Source organism: Chelmon rostratus, chromosome 1 (assembly GCF_017976325.1).
Source record: "Chelmon rostratus isolate fCheRos1 chromosome 1, fCheRos1.pri, whole genome shotgun sequence".
NCBI lineage: Eukaryota > Metazoa > Chordata > Actinopteri > Chaetodontiformes > Chaetodontidae > Chelmon > Chelmon rostratus.
Window position 1 is genome coordinate 26848600 of NC_055658.1, and position 20194 is coordinate 26868793.

At 39.5% G+C, this 20194-nt stretch overlaps 1 protein-coding gene across 1 annotated transcript in view; it reads left to right on the forward strand.

Annotated features, from left to right (window-relative positions):
• The window catches only part of luzp2 (leucine zipper protein 2), a 141533-nt gene that overhangs the window by 100075 nt on the left and 21264 nt on the right, over nt 1-20194 (forward strand). The window contains exons 6-7 of the mRNA XM_041942812.1: nt 8565-8627; nt 18749-18811. Coding sequence (XP_041798746.1) covers nt 8565-8627; nt 18749-18811 — 126 coding nt within the window. The remainder of the gene's footprint in view (nt 1-8564; nt 8628-18748; nt 18812-20194) is intronic.

Here is a 20194-nt window from a genome sequence, read left to right on the forward strand (position 1 = left end):
GATGCAGTATTATCTACATGATGAGTACAGCTGCAGATTGTTCTTTCAGCAACAACACTTAGTATATTCTATTAGTTTACTTGTCATGTGATGTGATGCACTGTGACATCCTTGTAAGCAAACATATTGTTACTCAGTGTTCACAAAGTCCTGTACCCTCTTACTGTACAATATGCACTGTTTAATGCACTAGAGAAAGGTCATTATAAAGCACATTTAACTTTGCAGTGCCAGATGCTGCAGTTCTTCGCCCAATTTTTCTTTTAATGGAACAAACTGAACAGAATAGTTGCTGGTAGTATCAGGGCAGATTATTCTAAAGACCATGATGCATAATTAGTGCTCTCATCCACGGACTATTGATTGTTAGGACAGTTTTAAACAGCCATACAAATGCTCGAACCAATAAATCAGTAGTGCATAAATGTCCTAAATGGCTCCAAATGCTGATTTGCCATTGGGCATTTCTTTGGGGCAAAGTATTCAGCATAGGCCCCTACAAAATTACCCTCATATTGGACAAAATGCATCATATGCCAATACAGGAAGTGTGGTGAGCTGGTGTGTGTCATGTCTTTGACCAACAGCTACTGTTGGGGATTTTTAACCATGTCAGTAATCCTTCATTTACCTTCATTTACCTTTAGTAGATGCTTTCTTCCAAGGGACATTTTTCTTCCCACACATTAGGAGCAGATTAGCATACAGTGGCTTGCTTGAGGATATTTCAATCAAACTACCAATTTAACCCTAACCATTGTGTAATCATTGTGTAATCATGGCCGGGTATTTTAGGAATAATCATCGTCATCATCATCAGAATTGTCTCATATTGGTATTCTTTTTGTTAACTTTTTCTTATTGCATCTCTGAAACCTTAATGGGAGAAATTCAAGATTTGGTAATTGAGGCTGACTCTGATCATGATGTCCACTGGGCACAAAATAACCATCATCAGTTATGACTATTGGAGCTCTTTGTTCCACTTCAACACTTCAATTCAGAGACTGGACGGCAATGTTTTGTATATCAAGGTTTGATTTATTCAATTTGAAGAAATATCAATTCATCATATCATTGTTCTTCATATTTTACAGTTGCAGTGCTTCAATTAATCTCTTAGATAATTCACTGTCAGCATTAGAGGCTTCACTGTCATCATTTCCATCTGATTTATCAGATTGTTCTGCCGTTTTTGATTCAGCTTGAACAAATACAAGGGATGACAATGAATTCAATGACCAGAAATGATTAGTGTTCAGGTGGGTGGGTTAGTGCACAGATGGGCTGCAGCGCTATTATTATTCTGATAGTAATTCAGGCTACTTCACATGGAATATTTCAACTCTTCTTTATAACACCAGGCCTTCCCAATTCCCCTGCAAGGATCAATAGAGTTTATCTTATCTCTCTTCTTCTAATAGCCTGAAGCCTTGTCAGGCATCTTACATTACTCAACAGCTATTTGATGAAGAATGGGGAGAGGAAATATCTATAGAGAAACACTGAACTGATGCATGTGGTCGGGTCAAACGACAATGTAGACAATAGTTCCATCTAATCAAAATCGCATGCATGATAATAAGACAATGGTACATCTAGACTGGCAAAAAATACCAATAAAAAGTTCTGAAAAAGACTGATAACTACTTTCACTTATTCTATTCTGTATAGCATAAAGTGCATGCTGTAATAGTCAATAATGTTCACCCTACGGCAGTGGTGGAGGAAGTATTCAGATTCTTTAAGTGAAAATAGCAGTACTGCAGTATAAGAATGACAAGCAAAAGCATTGTCCTGCATTGTCATGTCATCTAAGTAAATCATGTGAGTATTACTGGCTAATTGTACCTTAAGCATTAAACGTAAAATAATTATTAATAAAAAAAAAATTGAGCCCTGTAACTAATTTTATATACTACTACTGTTGGGTGGTTTCCTTCATAACAATTAATCATGTTGTATAAGCTTATATATTTTGTATGTTAACTTTCTATCTAAGGAACTTATAACTGCAGCTGAACTGTGCATAACATTCAAAGCAACGTTATGCAAGAATTGTTTTTTGCTTTTTTGCATTTTGGCGCCCCGGTTTCAGATTGCAAATCACTTAAACACAACTGTTGTAAAAATGGACAGCCGTACACACGCATTTGTTGTGATTATATAATTTATGATCACAAAGTAGCGAGTCGACAACTTTGCTAATGCAGCCAAATATCAAGCAAGTACAAAAACACAAGATGTTGTAGGCCAGCAAGAAGGCCAGCTCAGCATTCCTCACTCCAGGCCTGTGAAACCTCCTCTTCCTCCCAGAAGCCCAAAGCTCCTGTGCTAGAGGTGAAGTGAAATGTTACTACCACCAGACCACCCTGTTCCCAATACACAGTGTACATACCGCTACATATGATTATGTGTCAGGACAATGAAACAGTGACAAGAAAGCAATCTTTTCACTTATGCGTAATCCCCCCTTTGACCTCAAGAGTCCTTAAACTGCCAAGATGTGTTCAGCTCAAGCTGCCAAATGCCTTGTAAGATGTCTGGGGGTTTGTCATATTTTATAGCTTATCCATAGTGAACGCTTGCTTTTCTAATGCCAGTAATTTATATTAGATGTGTTCGACAGCTACATAACTGCAGAACTTGGGCGAGCCCTGCCACAATTCTTCTTGCAATGTGCATTTCTTATTTTTTCTTGCTTCGAGAAAGCAGACAAGCCTGTTGGACTGTGCTGACAGAGACTGTAATTGATTATGTTACGTGTGGAATCTGCTCATTAATATATGACACAGGCTGTCAAACAGACAGACCCAAGACTGCGTTTTTATTTCATTATATAAATTCATTTTTCATCTTATGAGGAGGGCCAAGATCCAGAGGAAAATCAGTTGAATAAGAGATAAAACAGCTAAAATTTCTATTCATAAAAAAATTGCTTTTAATGGTCTGAAAAAAATGGAGACATGGGGAAAAGAAGATCCCCTGAGTGTTATTTAATGTTAATTTTTTATCAAGTTTTAGGATTTTTATAGCTGAGCTGACACTGAACGACAAGTGGTTCTCCTCTAAAGTCCATTCTGCTTGATCAGCAGCCCCGTTTTTGGATGCCCATTTAACAGAGATCATGTCAAGACTTGCAGAGTGAAAAGTTGAGCAGCAGATATTTCCTAAATTATTTCAGTTTTTGCTGTAACTGTTTGATGGGGTGAGGGATTTTCTCAAGTAGTTTCTTTTGCATTATTGGAAACATCTAAACAAACAACGTGCAGAAGCTGCTTTCAGTGCTTTCAGGAGCTGGTGCTTAAAAGGCTTTGGTGCATAAATTAATTTCTATACTCAGATAACTGAATATTTTCCAGCTCATAATTAGGAAAATTATGGCATGGGAGCCAACCACAACCACATGGGACACATGAATAAGAATGCACAACAAAAGGCTTTGTTGTTAATTTAAAATCAAAATGCTTTAAATAATCCATAATGCTATCATTCCACTTTGTTGAGCCCAGTGGCTCACCATTGGAGTCTTTCAAAGTAAAATCAGATCTCTTAAATGACAAAATGGTGAAACATATTGCTTCAGTTAGATCCCATTTATTAGTACATATAAAATCATAATGTTAATATGGATGTACACAAAGAGTGGTTGAGTAGTGAGTTTCCAATGATGCATGCCAGGCAGAGCATCCATTCAACAAGCTTTTATTCAGACTGAACCACTGATAACAACATTTCACTGAGAAAACCTCATTTATTTCAGCTGGATTTTGTTATCCGTGGTTTTCATTGACCTCCACAGGAAACGGTGGCTCAGTTTGGGTTTGTGGCACAGTTCATTGTGGCCTTTAACTGACATGACCAATGAAGTCATATTTTCACAATTGAGACGTGTAAGCTATTACGTCGTGATGCAACAGAAACATCTTGTCGTTTTGTTTTCTCTGTCAGCACATTGAAGCTTATTGACCTTTCCAGCTGAAATATGTTGTGACAATAGCCCCTCGCTTGCACCACCCCTGAGTGGTGTCAGGCAATGTGCACGCCATGCCAAGTGTGACTCTACTTGTAGAAAACAGAAATGTCAATTCTTAACTGCATAGCACTTTTGATGGTGTATTTCAACTTTGTAGGTGTAGAGGGTGTAGAGCTGCATGCACAGGGGTTGATCTGTCCAGTTTAACACTGGAACTTGAAACTGCCTAAGACAAATTTGCAATTTGGCAGAGTTAATTGCAGTGGGAAAAAACTGACCACGATTATATTAAAAAAAAAAAAAAAAACTATCACACGAGCCAGTTTCTGACACTTCATACTGAGGCTAAAGGGATCCAACACTGATGTGTCGAGGAGTGTGAAAGTTGACCTAGATGGACAGTAAATATCAACACTCGAGGGCTGTCGGCATATCAGCACTTTATAATGTGTGAAAATAACTCTGGTGAGTTGAGTCAGATAGACATTTTTGAGTGCTGAGGTACTTGAGATGGTTAGTGATTGCCTATACTGCTGTATATGACTAAATGTTTCATTTTTTTAGTATATTTAAATTCATACAAGGCTATTTCTTCAGCCCTGACAACATAATATGATTTAGCATTTAAAATCATCACATAACCAAACGGTACCAGTGGTCCATCATTCCTTAGTGTGGTTTGTAGTTAAAGTGGGACTCCACGATAGTCACAAATCAGTGATAAAGGCTCTGTGACTGATTGAGAGGTAGATTTTGTACTACTTGTGTGCATGCTTTTGCATTTTCCTAAATGGAAAAAATGAGTAACGCATAAATGTAAAAGTGTTTCTTTATTTTCAGGTCTGCAGACAGATAACACATTACAATATGTGGCTCAGTGTATCACATTTCGCATAATGCGCTGTGACATATAAGCTCTAGAGGATCTCATTTTCACTCCAAGTGTGTCCTGGGGCTCAACTACGTCACATTTTATGACAGCTGCCAGTTTTGCATGTCCTCGAATGGTGGTCCTTCTGTAGGGGTGAGAGGAGGTGCAACTGTGAGGAATTGATTCTCGGCCAGATTTGCCTCACTGAATCACAGAACAACTGCCATCCCAGCTCATTACCTCTGCTCAGTGTGCATGTACTGTATGTGTTGTACATAACACTGTACAGGTGTGTGTGGGAGTGAGGAGTGAATTGCAAGGGAAGAGAGAGGCCACAATGCGCCGTATGTGAGAAACTGCCACTTTTTGAATTGACTGTCTTTTTGCTGCCTGCCAAATTACAGTATAGCGCTGTAAACCCCAACCTTATTTCAGTTACCAACCAATTTCAGTCAACCAATAATTATGTAAAGCTGATGTGGTTGATCTTTCCCAACAAAGTACACTATGGCCTCTAGTTTGACTGAGAAGATCAGCTAATAATACCCTGGTGCTTTGTTTTTTAGTAATAATGTGGCACATTTCAGTTTAAATGCTCTCTTTTTACCACTGGCCAGCCTGGACACTAGATGCAATCATGTAATTGCAAATAATTCCAAAGTACAAACTCTGCTTAGTGATGAGTTGACCATTTTGACTTTTGTATATACTGATTAACTGGAAAAAGTCCACAGCTATGCTAGCTGCTAGGAGGCTGTGCTTGGGCACAGTGGTGTTTTGAGCTTAATGCTAAAGTCAGCTTGCTAACATACTCATTTTTAGCAGTTCTAACGTTAAACACGTTCACTCTGCTCGTTTTACATTGGACATTTCACTAAAAACATAAATGTCAACCTCATGGTGGCACTAGAGGAAAAGTCGGGATCACCGAAGTCGGAAGGATTGACCTGACACTGCCATCCCAGAAGCCATGCAGCTAGAATGACTAAAAAACAAGACAAATTCTTAATTCTAAGTATAGACAGATGGAGCTGTGCTGTGAATGATTGTCATCAAGCATGAAATTATCAATGCATTCAGCATGAGCCATGACACAGAGTCACAATTGTGGAGGTGGCCACATCATTTATAAGTAGATGTCAAGGGCCAGCTGGTGGATGCACATCCCCCCGCCCTCCTTCTGTATCCAAACTGTCCCTGTGGTTCACAGCCAACTCGTCACCTAATAACATTGAGCTGTCTCCAACATCTAGCAGCAAATCTATCACCAGAGCACAGCAACATAATAGCCAAATGTGTTACCTCCCCCTAAATTCATTTAATGTGCCATCCATAAGCCATAATTGCTTATGGCAAGATCGTATTTTCAAAAATATCTACTACTAGGAGTGTCACATGAAGAAGAAAACACGTCCCTGATTTGTACTGGAGCCAAAAAAATGTTGAGTGGTGCTGATTCTGAAGGGAAGACCAAAGAACAGACAGTGTCTGAAACATGGTGCAATAAATAATAATCTGCTAAAAAAAAAAAAATAGAAAAAGGAGCTAGCTGTCAGCCTGTATTAGCATTCCCCAATCTGGGTTGTTCTGATCTGCTTTTCTTTTAGTTTTGACTAATGAGAACAGTGAAACAGCTTATAGCAGATTTATTTTTAAAACATCCTCCGCAGACCCATAAGAAATTAGATCTTATTGTTCGTCTTCTATTGTTGTTTTAGTTGTCTCAAATTTTAGTTGACAGTTCAAATTCAATATTTTTCCCAATTTTGGGTGTGATAAAAACGTCTCTCTAAAACAAAGAGTACATTATAGATTACTGTATGTCTGAATTCACTTGGTCTGTTTGAGATTTTCATGAAATGCATTGAGTGTTCGAGAACGGGACAATTGCTTCATGTTAATGGCATACTTTGGTGTAGCGATGAACAGTTATTAGCCTGAGCCACCCGTCATCCCCCGTGTGGATCTTCTCAAGGCTGCCACCCGCAGAGCTGTGATGAGGTTTTCTGGTCCACTCATTGTACAGTGAAACCTAGCAGCTCTACAGTCTTGGCGATGCCCAGGACCACCCTCCTGGCATCCACCGTCAAGCTGTTTCAAAGTCTGTTAGATGGCAGTCCAAGATCATGCACTTTAATCCATTCACATGCAAACCAAGTGTGGAAAAAGGATTGCTGTCGCATGTAGCATAGCATGCTGCATGTGCTGTGTAAAAAGAGCAAGCAATCAATGTCCTCTGCAGGGCAGCGGTGTCTGTTCTTTTGTCATAGAGTTCAGTTTTCTTGAATTAAAGCTGGTGAATGAATATTCATCATCCCACTTAAATTCTGCTGGGTGGGTTTCAGCTACAGGTAATTAGCTCATTGATAAACTCGTTAAGAATTTCAAATGTGTTGTTGAGTCGATGAAAAGGGTTAATAAATCTCCACTGGTTGCTATGATGATGCTGCATCTAATTACATTTGTTTCTGTAGATTAAACACAAGTGGTACAAGCTGTGGTCACATAGAAATACAACCACACACACACCCAAAAAGCCTGATACATCATACGGATCATTTTTTACATATGTTGTATGGTGGAGTGTGTTCTTTCCACTGCCTAACACTGCTTTAACTGAAACATTTTCTGTGTCTCAGAAATATTATTACAGCCAGTCTAGTTTTAAAGCACAGCAGAGACTATCTGCCTCGCACGGCCCACTCTTAACTCTGGAGACTGCACGATTTTAGTTCTTTCAGGCCTCAGAGAGGCTTTCGTCATGGCTGATCATGCTGCTTTAACAGCTCATCTCGAGATCTGGATGGGTGCCTTGGGTTAAGCAATGAGTTGGCTTAGGACCGATTTTACTAACAGATCATTGTCAGTTAAAAAGGGGAAATTCCTTCCTTTCAAATGCTGTTATAACCTTGAGGTCCCGTTCTCTCGTGTCTTTACACGCTTCCTCTTGCCTCTGTCATTTGCTTACTTCCATCTAAAAACATAGCAGTGAATTTTATTCAAACTCGACTGAAAGAGAAAGATCTTGGTATTGTGGCCTCTTACTTCCAGCCTGTGGTCATAAACCTTTGTGCTACCTTTGACCTTGAGCTGTAGTACAGATACAGTACTTAATCAGGGTTTTTCTTCATATATGCACCTGATAATAAGAGCAGTGCAGTTCTGCTGAAATTCTAGAATAAAATATTTTACATGGTTTTGTAGTCTGGAGATGCTCATTAATGCCTTTAACACTACAACTCTACACTAAATTAGTGTAACACACTGCATTGCTGTCAAAAATCACCCTCAGGCCTCCAAATTGTTTATAAAATGGCAGCGAGGGTCTCAGCTGGCACCGAACAACGAGACCCTATGACCTCTACTTTGGCATCTCTCCACTGACTGCCAGTCAGTGAGTTTAAGGTTTTACTGATCCTGTTTAAAGTTCAGTGGGGGTCTGGCCCTGATATACATTTCTGACCTTTTAGATTCCTATGAGCCTGAGTGCACTTTCAGATCCTCAGACGTGGCACTCCTGACCGCTCCTCGGTCTGGTCTGAAATCGAGAGGCAACCATGCACCGGCTGTCAGAACCCCCCAACAGCCAAATGTCTTGCAGGAGAAACTGACGCCCACTGACTCAACAGTAGTTTGACAAAGCAGTAGAAATTTTAAGGTAACATGCGGTCCAGAGCACAGGGCAGACACTAATGCCATCACTTCTTTCTTTCTCAGAACAAGAGCTTGAAGAATAAACTACTCTCGGGACACAAACTTTGTGACGCCTATGCTGAAGAGGTAAGGATTTTCAATTAGTACATTCTGTGTTATCGCATGCATAATTAATTCTCAGCTCCAGCTACTTCATTGTTCATGGAATAGGTTTAATTCATGATAAGATATTGCAGACAAATTTTGTTCTCTTGTGAGCAAGTGATGTTAACAAAATAGAAATTTTTACATCTGAGAAATGCAGTGATTATCATTAATTGACTGTGAAATATTACTGTATTTATAATTGAGGCTTTAGATTTTGTCTTATTCCTTAAGTTATTCACAATTCTTCACATCATTCATTGGAACTGTAATTAGAAAACTCTTGGTGGTACTTGCACATAGTGGAATGTTCAATAAGAAATCGTCCAGTCCTGTCTCTCTCTCGCACACAAACTTTTTTGGCTGTCCAGTGAAGCCCAGAACAACTCGTCTAACAGCGAGCTCTTTGATGGCTGTACAGAGCAATCTGAGGAACTGGGGTTGCAGTGAGAGCAGTCTGAGTATATTTCATCTGTGTCATTTTTGCCGTCACCTACTTTCCCTCTTTTTCTACTTCATCTCTGCTGCCAGTTGTTATGGTCAGCAGCGTCCACAGGTTCACATCTTTAGTGAAGCCATGAGCTCAGCTTTGAACTGCTGCTTTTGCCTTCCTGCTGACCAGTGCTCATGCTGTAATTTAGCCATGCAGGATCCTACAAGGCAGCGGGTCCTGCGGGCGTCCTGATGACATGCCCAAGTGAGTGCAGATGGTGCTGTGTAATCGTGGGCTCAATAGTTATGCAGTTGGTGATTCCAAGCATTTCCTGTTTCCAGGCTACAGTGTGTGTATTAACATTAGATTTTTCTAACGTAAAGCAGTGTGGTGAGGTAGACAGATTGATAGATGGCAGCCTTGGTGTAGACATGGATATTTTTCTTTAGAAAGACCCTGGACTTGACCTTCCCTGAGGCAGCTGGACCTTGTTTGATCTATGCTACAGACGATATCACCAAAGTTTTGGAATGAGAGAACAATTGTTGGTCGTTTGCATTTTCAGAAAACAAACACTTAAGCAGCCTGACAGGTACCAGAACTGTGATATTTGAGTCCCTCGGTAATCTGAAACCTTAAAAAATATCTGTGGCCTTTAACTAACAACCCATGCTCTTAAATTACTTAACTTGCCTGCCCCTTCTCTCTTGATTAGGCACACATCTTACTTCTGTACCTGCAGCCGACTATACTATGGGGTTACGAGTTTAGCTCGCTAACTTTGTTTTCAGTGTAGTTTCCCAGTGACTGTTTATTTCATCACGTTTTTATAACCTGAAACATGATGGTCAACATTTTCTGTCCAATTTGAACATCTCTTAATTTTAAACTAAGTGCTGGTCTAAAGTGTGTATAATGCTCTATGGAAAAATACACTCAGCTGCCACTTTATTAGGTACACCTCGCTAAAATTAATGCTGTCTAATACAACAGTTCTGCAGTAAATCCTAACTTCATGCAGGTTATGAAGCTGCAGTTTGTGGTGCATGTATATCAACGAGGGTAGAGCTAAATAATACAAACATGTCTGTATAATGCAATATAGTTTAATAGAATCACAAACTACATCCTCCACAATGATCAACAGCTGAATCAACAGTTCTCTAAAGTTGAACATCATATCCTTCATGAAGGTCGGATTTATTGTTGTTATATTAGACTGCATATGTTTTAGCTAGGTGTAAATAACTGCAACTGAGTGTATACAGTCAGACAAATGCGAATGCTAAACGGGTTAGCTGAATAGCTGAACCTTGAGCAACTGCTGCAGGATCTCAGAACATTGTATATCTCAGTTTTAAACAGTCAAAGCATCCTCAAGCTGCCAAGGCTGTCCAGAAAAGAGCGCTGACACATCTGTGTGAGAAAGAGACAAAGGGACAAGGACAAATGGAACAAATAACCTTAAGGGAATTAGTTTTATAATGGTTGCTGACCTGGGTAGCCTCCACCTGTGACTTTAGTTCCTGTTGTTACAATAACTGAACACTGCTATGAATGAGTGAATGAATTTGAGGACATAGATAATTAATTTGAGGTTATGCATCATTATTAACACGATAATAAATAGACTCATCATTGAGGATGAGGATTTTCTGGGCAAATCACTTTTGTCTTGAGGCCTCAATTCCTGCATCAGGAATGATGGACTGAAGCTGCAAACTGACCACAGTTATCTGCACACTGCAGTTCAGAGGTCCGCAAAGACAATTTGGTGTTTGGAAGCTCTTGATGAAGCTTTGAGAGTTTTTCATCGGCCCTGAAGTATGCTCCAACACGAAGGTTATTCTCGAGATCCTATTGAGACACAGGAAATTGGTGCTGGAAATTACAGGCCTCTTTCCTCCTACAAATCCTCCATCTGGACATCCCTGACTTTTCACCAGCTAAGCTTATCCAAGCCATCATCACATATTCAAACTCTGAGATGATGATGGCACATTTGACCACGCAGCCAAGTCTGATTATAACACTTCAGGAGATGGAAAGAGTACAAAGGCTATGAAGAGGGTCCTGATTGAAGCTGTCGGTCAGTCTACACTGAGCCAGAATTTTCGTAGCGACAGCAAAGGAAATCATCTAAATGGTGGTAAAATATGGCTGGTTGGATTTGTGCTTGTAGATGATAATATCTTACGCTCTGTAGTCTTAAATACTGAGTTGTGTCCTTGTCCAGTGCTTCTTTGTCAGCCTGATTACTTCTGCAGAACCATTATAAAAGCAAGTAGCCTTCAAGGTCTTTAGGGAATAAATAGCTGGGAGAATTTTCTTGGACACAGGTGGATCACTGGAGGTCACTGTCTACAATTCCCCTGGGAGGCTATAAAAGTTGAAGTAAATCAGTGATGGAAACATTCTTTCATACCCATACTTTCATCCTGGAAAGTTATTTATGATCAAAGGGGAAGGTTTGCAGACTGAACCTGTAATCACACTGTAATTACACAGCAACAGAGAGAGATTGATACTCGAGCAGGAAATTGCAAACAACATTATTCTATTTTAATTTGTCTATTGGTATGACACTGAGATATGCTTAATTAAACACAACTTCTGTTTATGGGGTCTACATTCGGTTATATAGAAGTCATGATGGTGCGCTTCCACCCACCCAAACCATCAAAAGTTGAACATAGATCAACTCTTAAGAACATGTTTACCCTTGAACTTTTACTTAATTGCTGCCTAGAAATAATCTCTTCAGGCTTCAAAGATATTTTCAATTAAGATTTCCTCAGAGGATTGAGCGAGTGAGAGTTTTAAAAAAATGCTCGCGATAAAATCTTTAAATCTGAAATCAGGGCTTTGAAGCTATGTCCAAGAACTGAGATTAAGCCAGATCCTTTTTGCTGGCCTTGGATAACTTTCTAAGCACAAGCTCCTTTTGTTGCACATGATACATTTTAAGAATTTGTGTGAGTAAACAGCAGCTTTCCTTTATGTGTGACTGGTGTTCACCTCTTGTGAAAATTGGCTTTGGGAATTCCTGCATTGTGGTTTGAAATACATTTCATTTGGTGTGGTAATGGTGTTTTAGAAAGCTGCTTTAACTTGTGCTTGGCTTTTGCCTGCTGTGTGAGGTGGAGGATCAAGCTTGGTGCTCCTAATCAGCGTGTGGTTAAAACTACTACAAGAAAACATGAAATTACATGTTGACAACAATATAAACAAGGTGTATGGTTGCTGTTAGCATAAAATGCATGAACTGACCCTGCATCTGTAAGTGAGTAAAAAGTAAAAATTTTTTTTTTCTCATAAGTTTATTGGTAACACTATATAGAAAGGTACACATATTTACCATTAACTAGCTGCTTATCAGCATGAATATTAGTATATTGTTTTTTTTTAATTAGTCATTATAAAGCACATATTAATGCCCATTGTTAATGTTTAGTTCATTTGGTTTAACCTCATCTCAAGTTTGGACTCTATAAGCTCCTATGAGGATAAACATGTATTATGATTCTTATCCTTGTTATTCCAGTAGCCTCAGTGATGACAGCAATTGAAGGATTTGTCATTGTTTGCACTAAAATCATTTCAAATGATTTAAATGAATGCCTGAGTTTTGTAAACCCAGAGATATTTCATAGTAGGTGTTTCTTGGTACAGTGTTTTTTGTCTGAATCTCAAAAACAGTTTGGAAAGACAACAGTGGAATTGTCAATGTTCAAACGTGACCGTATGAACGGGTATAGGTCGCTATGAAAAATGTATCACAGGCTTCATGAAGTTCAGTCAGGAAACTCGCTGGCAGGCAGCCACTGGCCACTGGTGCTTGTTCACTTCACCAATCACAAACACTTAGAGAATTCTGCCGTCCATTTAAACCATAAAAGAATCTGCTGCTGCTGATGATGATGATGATGAGCCTACTGCTGCCTGCTATACATATCTGGCTATTTTTGCTCTTTATTCGCTTCATTGGAAAAACGTCTTGAAACCTTTCTGAAACAGACGGTGATGTCCTCAGGGGAAACATCTGATAGCTCAGGACACCTATGTGAAAGTCAAGGTTAAGACTGCTCAGTGAAGGAAAGCATGAGAGATGCCATTTAATCTGTTATGCATCTTTTCCTCAAGAGCATGAATTTATTTTGCATTCTGCCAAATTTATGGTGGTGCTGCGCAGTCATCATTTAGATGAGGAATGTTGATACACTTCAGTATTTCAGCTCTGTTATTTCATTTGTTCTCGCATCAGGATTTAATGGAAATATCAAGTAACCTGAACCTCATGCAGATAAAATACATCGTGCTGGATTTGAGAGGATCGTGTAAAGACTGATTTCAAGGTGAATGGCCCCATGTAATTAATTCTACAAGGCGTCTTGAATGGAGCAGCATGCTATCATCATCATCTTGTGTATTTGGGGATGATTAATGATCTAGAAAATGGATCACATTAGTCTTTAATAACATCAGTTATTTTAATAAATGTTCTTTGCATCTAATTATTAATGGACTTTGGATGTGTGTGTGTGTGTGTGTGTGTGTGTTAGAGAGAGAGAAAGGCAGAGAGGGCAGAGTTGTACAGTATGTTTGTGCTAAAGCACCACGTCTACCAGTCTGAACTGGCTGAAGCAAAACTGAGTCAAAAAATTCATGTGGGTGGTTTTTTACATATTGATTTGAGGTAGAATGTGTCATTGTGATTCAGGCATTTTTTCATATTGTCTAATCAAAACAATTTAAGAATCAATGAAATGTGTTATATGCAGCACTAGTTATGTAAACAGTATGTTTAAGATTGGTGATGGTAAGATCTGGTGTGGGTTTCGTATGAGTACCACGTTAGATAAGATAAGATAAGACAAAACTTTATTCATACCCAGTCGGGGAAATTTGGGCATTACAGCAGCATTGAAAGCAGTGGGAAGAAAAAAAATAGCAGCAGAACATTCGAAAAAACAAAATGCAAAATAAAAAGACTATATATTCGTACATATTAAACAAGCAAAATTGAATTGACTATATAAAAGAAAAATAAAATACGTAGAAAAAATATATAAGAAAAATGAAAAAGTGTGTATTGCTTCAGTAGCTGTGGAAAAAAACAATGTAAGCTGCCTTCCGATTAAAAATAACAATAAATAGTATTACTACTATTGCACAGAAGAATAAAATATACAAAACAGTAAATGCTATACAATGTTGCACAAAATGTAAAAGGAAATATGTAATATTGCACAAACATATGGATATGAGCGTAATTTGTCAAACAACATCAACACAGTCTTATGTTAAGTGATGCTGGTTAAGTGATATGTAACCACTGATGTCTTGGGTAACTGTGTCAGTCACATGACCCTCATCATATACAATATATGGCCTCGTCGTCTCCCCCTGTGTGCATCTCCAAGCCCTCAGACAACTATACCTTTTCTGTTGCATCAGGAAGCAGCAACGAGGTGGCATATAGGGTTTAGTGCCATGTAATATTACAATGTCTGAGGCCTCATCCAGTGATCACAAATAAGAAATCAAAGCTGAGTTTCAACACATATGAATGTTTGATGTTTGTCCACTTTGATACTGCGTTGCTTTGGGAGATGTCATGTTCCCAGCTTCAGTGATATACCCAACAATACAACAAGTCATGTGCACAGGGAGCATACGAGAACAGATCCTGTAACTAGAACAAATATATTACTGTGCTGTTTTACTTCATTCACTATGCATTGAATAAATCAAATTACACTGACTGAAATGATTGAAATAAAATGCATACTCCAGTCAATAAGTTTTGGCTGCCAGCCAGTTACCGGTCTGCCTCAGCTCGCATGCTTCAGCCAATCAGACACACTGACAAATAGGGCATCCTAAACAGGGAAGGAGACGTAGCAGGTCTGTGATGCTGTTGTGCTCCCGCTGTGAGTGCACATACAAATGTATGCTGACGATGCCTGGACGCTTTTGCACATCTACAATCACCTCGTGGTGTCATGTCACCCGTTTGTATCTGCTGTAATGTCGAGCACTTGTGCTGTTCTCTCACAGAGAGGATTTGTGGTACATTGAGTTAGAGGTACAGTCTGTACATACAAAACAGAACTGTCTACTCTTTGCTCAGAGTTAAGCAATGTTTTGTCTTCCATCTTTTCCAATAACAATGACAGCCAACTGTTTTAAGTTGGTTTTAAGTCTCTCATCAACCTGACAAATTTGCTTCGTGACCAAACTGAGCTCCATTAAGATTAGATTTTTTTTTTTTTTAAATGATCTCCATGTTTCCAATTCAAGATGCACTCACACGGTGTCCTGTACACTGTAGGGTGTTTGAACTTGGATAATGAGAGGCTCTTAAAGGCTGTTATACCAAACTTTTTCTAATGTCTGAATTATGTCTCCAGCTTTAGAACTGGATGGTGTGGCTTCAGCTTTAACTCGAAGTTATTACAACTTTCTGAAAGTAAAAGAGCAAAAAAAAAAAAAAAAAATTGAAAAACTAATCATCAAATAATTTTGTGCAATGTTAAAAATGTTCCTCATATAAATCCCCCCTTAGACCATTATCACCTGACTCTATAGTTCCCCTCCAGCTCATGGTTCTGGTTTTACAGTGCACAACTTTACTGCTACCTGCCCAACACTAAAAGACAGACAGACAAAACTAGCAACTAGCTGGTGAACATGGTGGAGCATTTAGCAGCTAAAGAGCTTGATATTGTTCTCAGGAGCTGGTGTAGACAGAGCTAAAAGAAGGATGGATATTGGACTTAGCACGCTTGTTGTGTAGATACAAACATGGCTGCAAATCCAAACAAATTAAAATCTATCAATTTTTTAAGGGCTAAGACCAAGAGGACTATTTTGGATTTACAGTTTGTTGCAGTATTCTCAAGTAGACAAATGATTTTTCAGAAACTTAACAACTATATATTAACAAACTTAATATATAGCTACACAATACTGTCATTTGTTGTAAGTTAACCCCTTAATGCCGATTGTCACGAATTCGCTTTAATCCACATTGCAGCCGAATCGCGCATGCATTCCTCTAATGCCGGTTTGTGCATATTCAACACACAGGAACCTTCTGCATGCACTGGTTTCTCGTCGGACCGGTCAAAGTGAAAGAACCCCTGTTGTTAATTGTTGTTAAAATCTAATGGTTGTAAGCCAATTTTGTGGCTGTTTTGATGAAATAAAACACAGAAAAATTAACAAACTCAAATTTCAAAACAAATTTCAGATCAATTTGAAAGCAAAAACACAAAGAAATATTTTTTTTAATATAATTCGAAATAAATTCAGGTGTCAAGGGGTTAACTAAGTTAGCAGAGTTAGTTCAACTGACACAAAACGAGAGTGAATGAATCACAAAACAGCGTCCTGAACATCCTATAACCTCAAAAGTCCAAATCCCTCCAGAATCTGGCAGACTGTAGTATCCTCTATTTGTATGATCTTGTCATCAACAACATATAAATAATAAACCTAGCAGAACACAACTGTCAAAGACACACTCTTGCAGACATTAACATGTCTGTCCTTGGGACAGACTGCTGAAATTTAACAGTTTTGTCATCATCCTCACAAGGACGATGTCTCACAGTGATACATTTGGAAAGGGTTAGGGAAAGCTGTTCAAGTGCACCAACCGTATAAAACACTGTGTCACTGTATTTTGTTTAGTTTGTAACTATTTGAAATGCAGCCCCCCCCCCCCCCCCCCCCCCCCCCGCAGGATCTGAACTATCAGGAACAACAAGGCAGAGATGCTGCTGTGATGCTCCTGGGTCGAGGAGACAGCTCACATGATTTATTCTGAGCAAATAATAGACCAATGCTTTGGCAATTCTGAGAGCTCAGCACATTTAGTGATTCACATATTTGCATTTATGAGTTAACACTCCACAGCGTTTGACTGTGTAGCCTCTTTATATGATTAATTCTATTACCAGCAAGAATTTCAAAAGCTCCACTTAACTGATACAAGTGAAATTAATTTGTTAACATTTAATTTTATGGCCTGGGACACAGGAAAACAGACTTAACAATCTCAAATCAAATATATGGCTCGCCTCCGTGAGTTGGAGTTGTTAAGGTAGCTCTGTGTTTATTTAACCTTACAATTTTTTATGGGGAGCCCCAGGATGCAATTTTTGAATCCAGCTACACATGATAGAGATGGGTGTCTTGGGACATGGAAGCACCCTGGGAAGAGGAATAACAAGATAAACGTTCTCATAAAGAGGCACAGGTGCTTGTCAAGTACACAAAACCCTTTGAAGTGAATTTGTCCCTCAGCATCGTGTTCAGTGTGCTTTGGTGGGAGATTAGACCTCATGTCACATTTTTACTGCCTGTGTCAAGGAAGTATAGAGATAGACAGATAGATAGGAGAGCAAGAGAGGTTTATAGAGATAGACAGTCGGATAGAAAGGAGATACAGTAGATAGAAAGACGTATAGATGGGTAGAAAAAAAGAGCTATATGTGTAGGTAGAAAGACAGAAAACCCCCATGCTAAAAAAAGTCCAGACTCTGTGTAAAACGTCAATAAAAATAATTTGCATTCAATTGGAAACAAACTGTGTTTACCAACGACAGCTTTGTGAAGTGTACCTGAGCCCCTGTGATAACATCCTTTATACAATCACGCGTCATCACCTCAATCCACACATATCAGTGTCTCTTCAGTGTCGTTCAGGTCACATGCTCCATATACGTAATGGTTTATTCGCTAACTGTGTTTTCACTGCACTTAGTTGCAATTCATTTTAATCAATCAAAAGAAAGAGACAGATAGACACACTGATAGATACAGAGGCGATATAAATAAAGAAGTTGAAAAAAAGAGAGAGTAGATAGGTTAGATATCAAAATGGTTCTTTTTTCACCAAATTATAATATTCGTTCTGTGAGCTCATGAACTGAAATATGATACAGCGACCTGTTGATCTGTTCTTTTAAAACTCTACTTGGGTTCAAGGCAGAGAATCAAGGCAATTTTATTTGCATACCAATTACACTCATTTACACTCTTGGAAGTCTTCACAGCACCCATGGTATTAAACCCTTGTAGCCTCACCGAAGACACGGAGAGACACCTTCTGAACTGCTGCCGAGTCCTGCGTGGAGGCTTTCAGTGTTCATGCTCACATCATGAGCAGCTTGGAGGATGGCTGTGTATCAGGCTATCTGGGAGACAGCCTCTGTGTTCCATGTGCCCACTGATGTGGAGCAGCAGAGTAAATGTCAGGCGGTGCTGGTCACTGTGTCTGTTTGGGGGCGGCAGCAAAGATCTGCTCTGTTTGTGTGTGTGCTGCTTAGCGATGACAGGCAAGAGCCCGTCGTGACCTAGGGACCTGCATGTGTGTGGCGGTGGTGTCGGTAATGTGTGTAGTGGGAGGGAGAAATCAGGTTTAGACAGTGGGCAAGAAGCCAGTGCATGACTGCATCATTGTGTGGACTATGCAGTTCAGTGGAGGGTGGATTTGATATTTTCTTACTCTCAGTAGAGCCTTCCTTTAAGCCAGAGCTTTGCCCAGGGAACACTCACAAAGAAGTCTTCTGCTGCAGCTGGCAGAATCCTGCTACGTGATCTAAAACCAATTTCGCTATTTGAATAAGCTAACACTTATTTTCTTATCTTCCCCTTGCAGTCCAAAAAAATCCAGGCTCAACTGAAAGAACTGCGGTACGGGAAAAAGGATTTAATTTTTAAGGTAAGTTCGAACTGAAGGTGGGGTGGCTTTATAGTAGCTCCAGACCAGGGGTAAACAGGTACTTCAGGCCACCTTGAAAGGGTGATCCCATCACAAGTGGTACTCCAATTAATTCAGTCTGCAATTACAAAGTCACTCCCAGTCAGCAGCCTGCAAAGTCAATTGGCCAGCCCATAGACCGCATACCGCTCAGTCCTGGCCTCCGTTTTCCCCTTTGCAAGATCCATCCCATCCTTTTCAATCATGGGAGGTATGTGGATAAATGATGTGGACAGCAGTGGAGGAAGTTGATACAGAATTATGCATCAGGAGACTTCAAGACACAAATTACAGATGGCATCATGTATTGCTACAATTCACTGAGTTCCATATATGATAGTGCATCCAAAATGTGTCTCCTCCTCACAAACTGTACGTCCTCCGCATGCACAATATAAACAGTTCAAACAAGAAACTGCTCTGCCTCCTCCACTGCCCCTTTTATTGCAATGACTAAATGCTCTTAGATCTGAGCACTTGTGTAATATTTATTGGTATTTACTGGTACATGGCCACTGACCTTTCAGGCCTTGTTTGCAGTGTTAAAATGTCAGTCGTCATTTCTGCCACAATTCCCCATAATGCCATTTCTTTAAATGTATGTTTTGATCTTTCAGACCCATCATTCCTAAAGCTATGTCAGACATAAATGAATATAAAGGACTAAATCCTCACAGGCTGAATTTAATGCTTCTAGCCCAATGACAGAATATATTGTCCCTGGACGTCCTCTTCCTTGTTCTATTTCTAGCCTGTGAATGATGGATGCATTGACTTGTTTGCTCGGTGTCACTGCTCGTAAATCGTTGTCTCTAAATTGCATCAGTCACTCACACAACACAACCTTATTGCTCAATGTCACCAAACACTTCATGTGGACCTTTAAAACATTATGGTCTTTGATGATTTGCAGTTAGAGAAGGATGAGGCTAATTTGATCATACTCTTTGTCTTGTAAAAACATTCAGTGTCATCTCTGGGAGATGGCTTGGAGTCTACTTTTTCTTCCCCTGATGGAAAGGTCAGAGGGAAACGCATCATGTCCCTCTGACCCCCTGAGCCATCTGGCTACTCCTGAAAACTCATATGTATTCCCCATATGCTGTGATCAAAAGCCCAGCAGGGGACGAGGGAGCAGGAAGTAGAGAATAGTAGCTCAAGATACAGAAATGTCATCAGCCTCACAGGGGGGGGATGTCAATCAGGGCACCCTGACTGGGATGCAGTTGAATTGGTTATGATGGCTGTTGTGCCATATCAAATTGAATATTGCAGCACAATGTCACAGTACACAAAAACAGAGCAACTTGACAAGACTGGAGGCAGAACAAAATCAAGAAACCT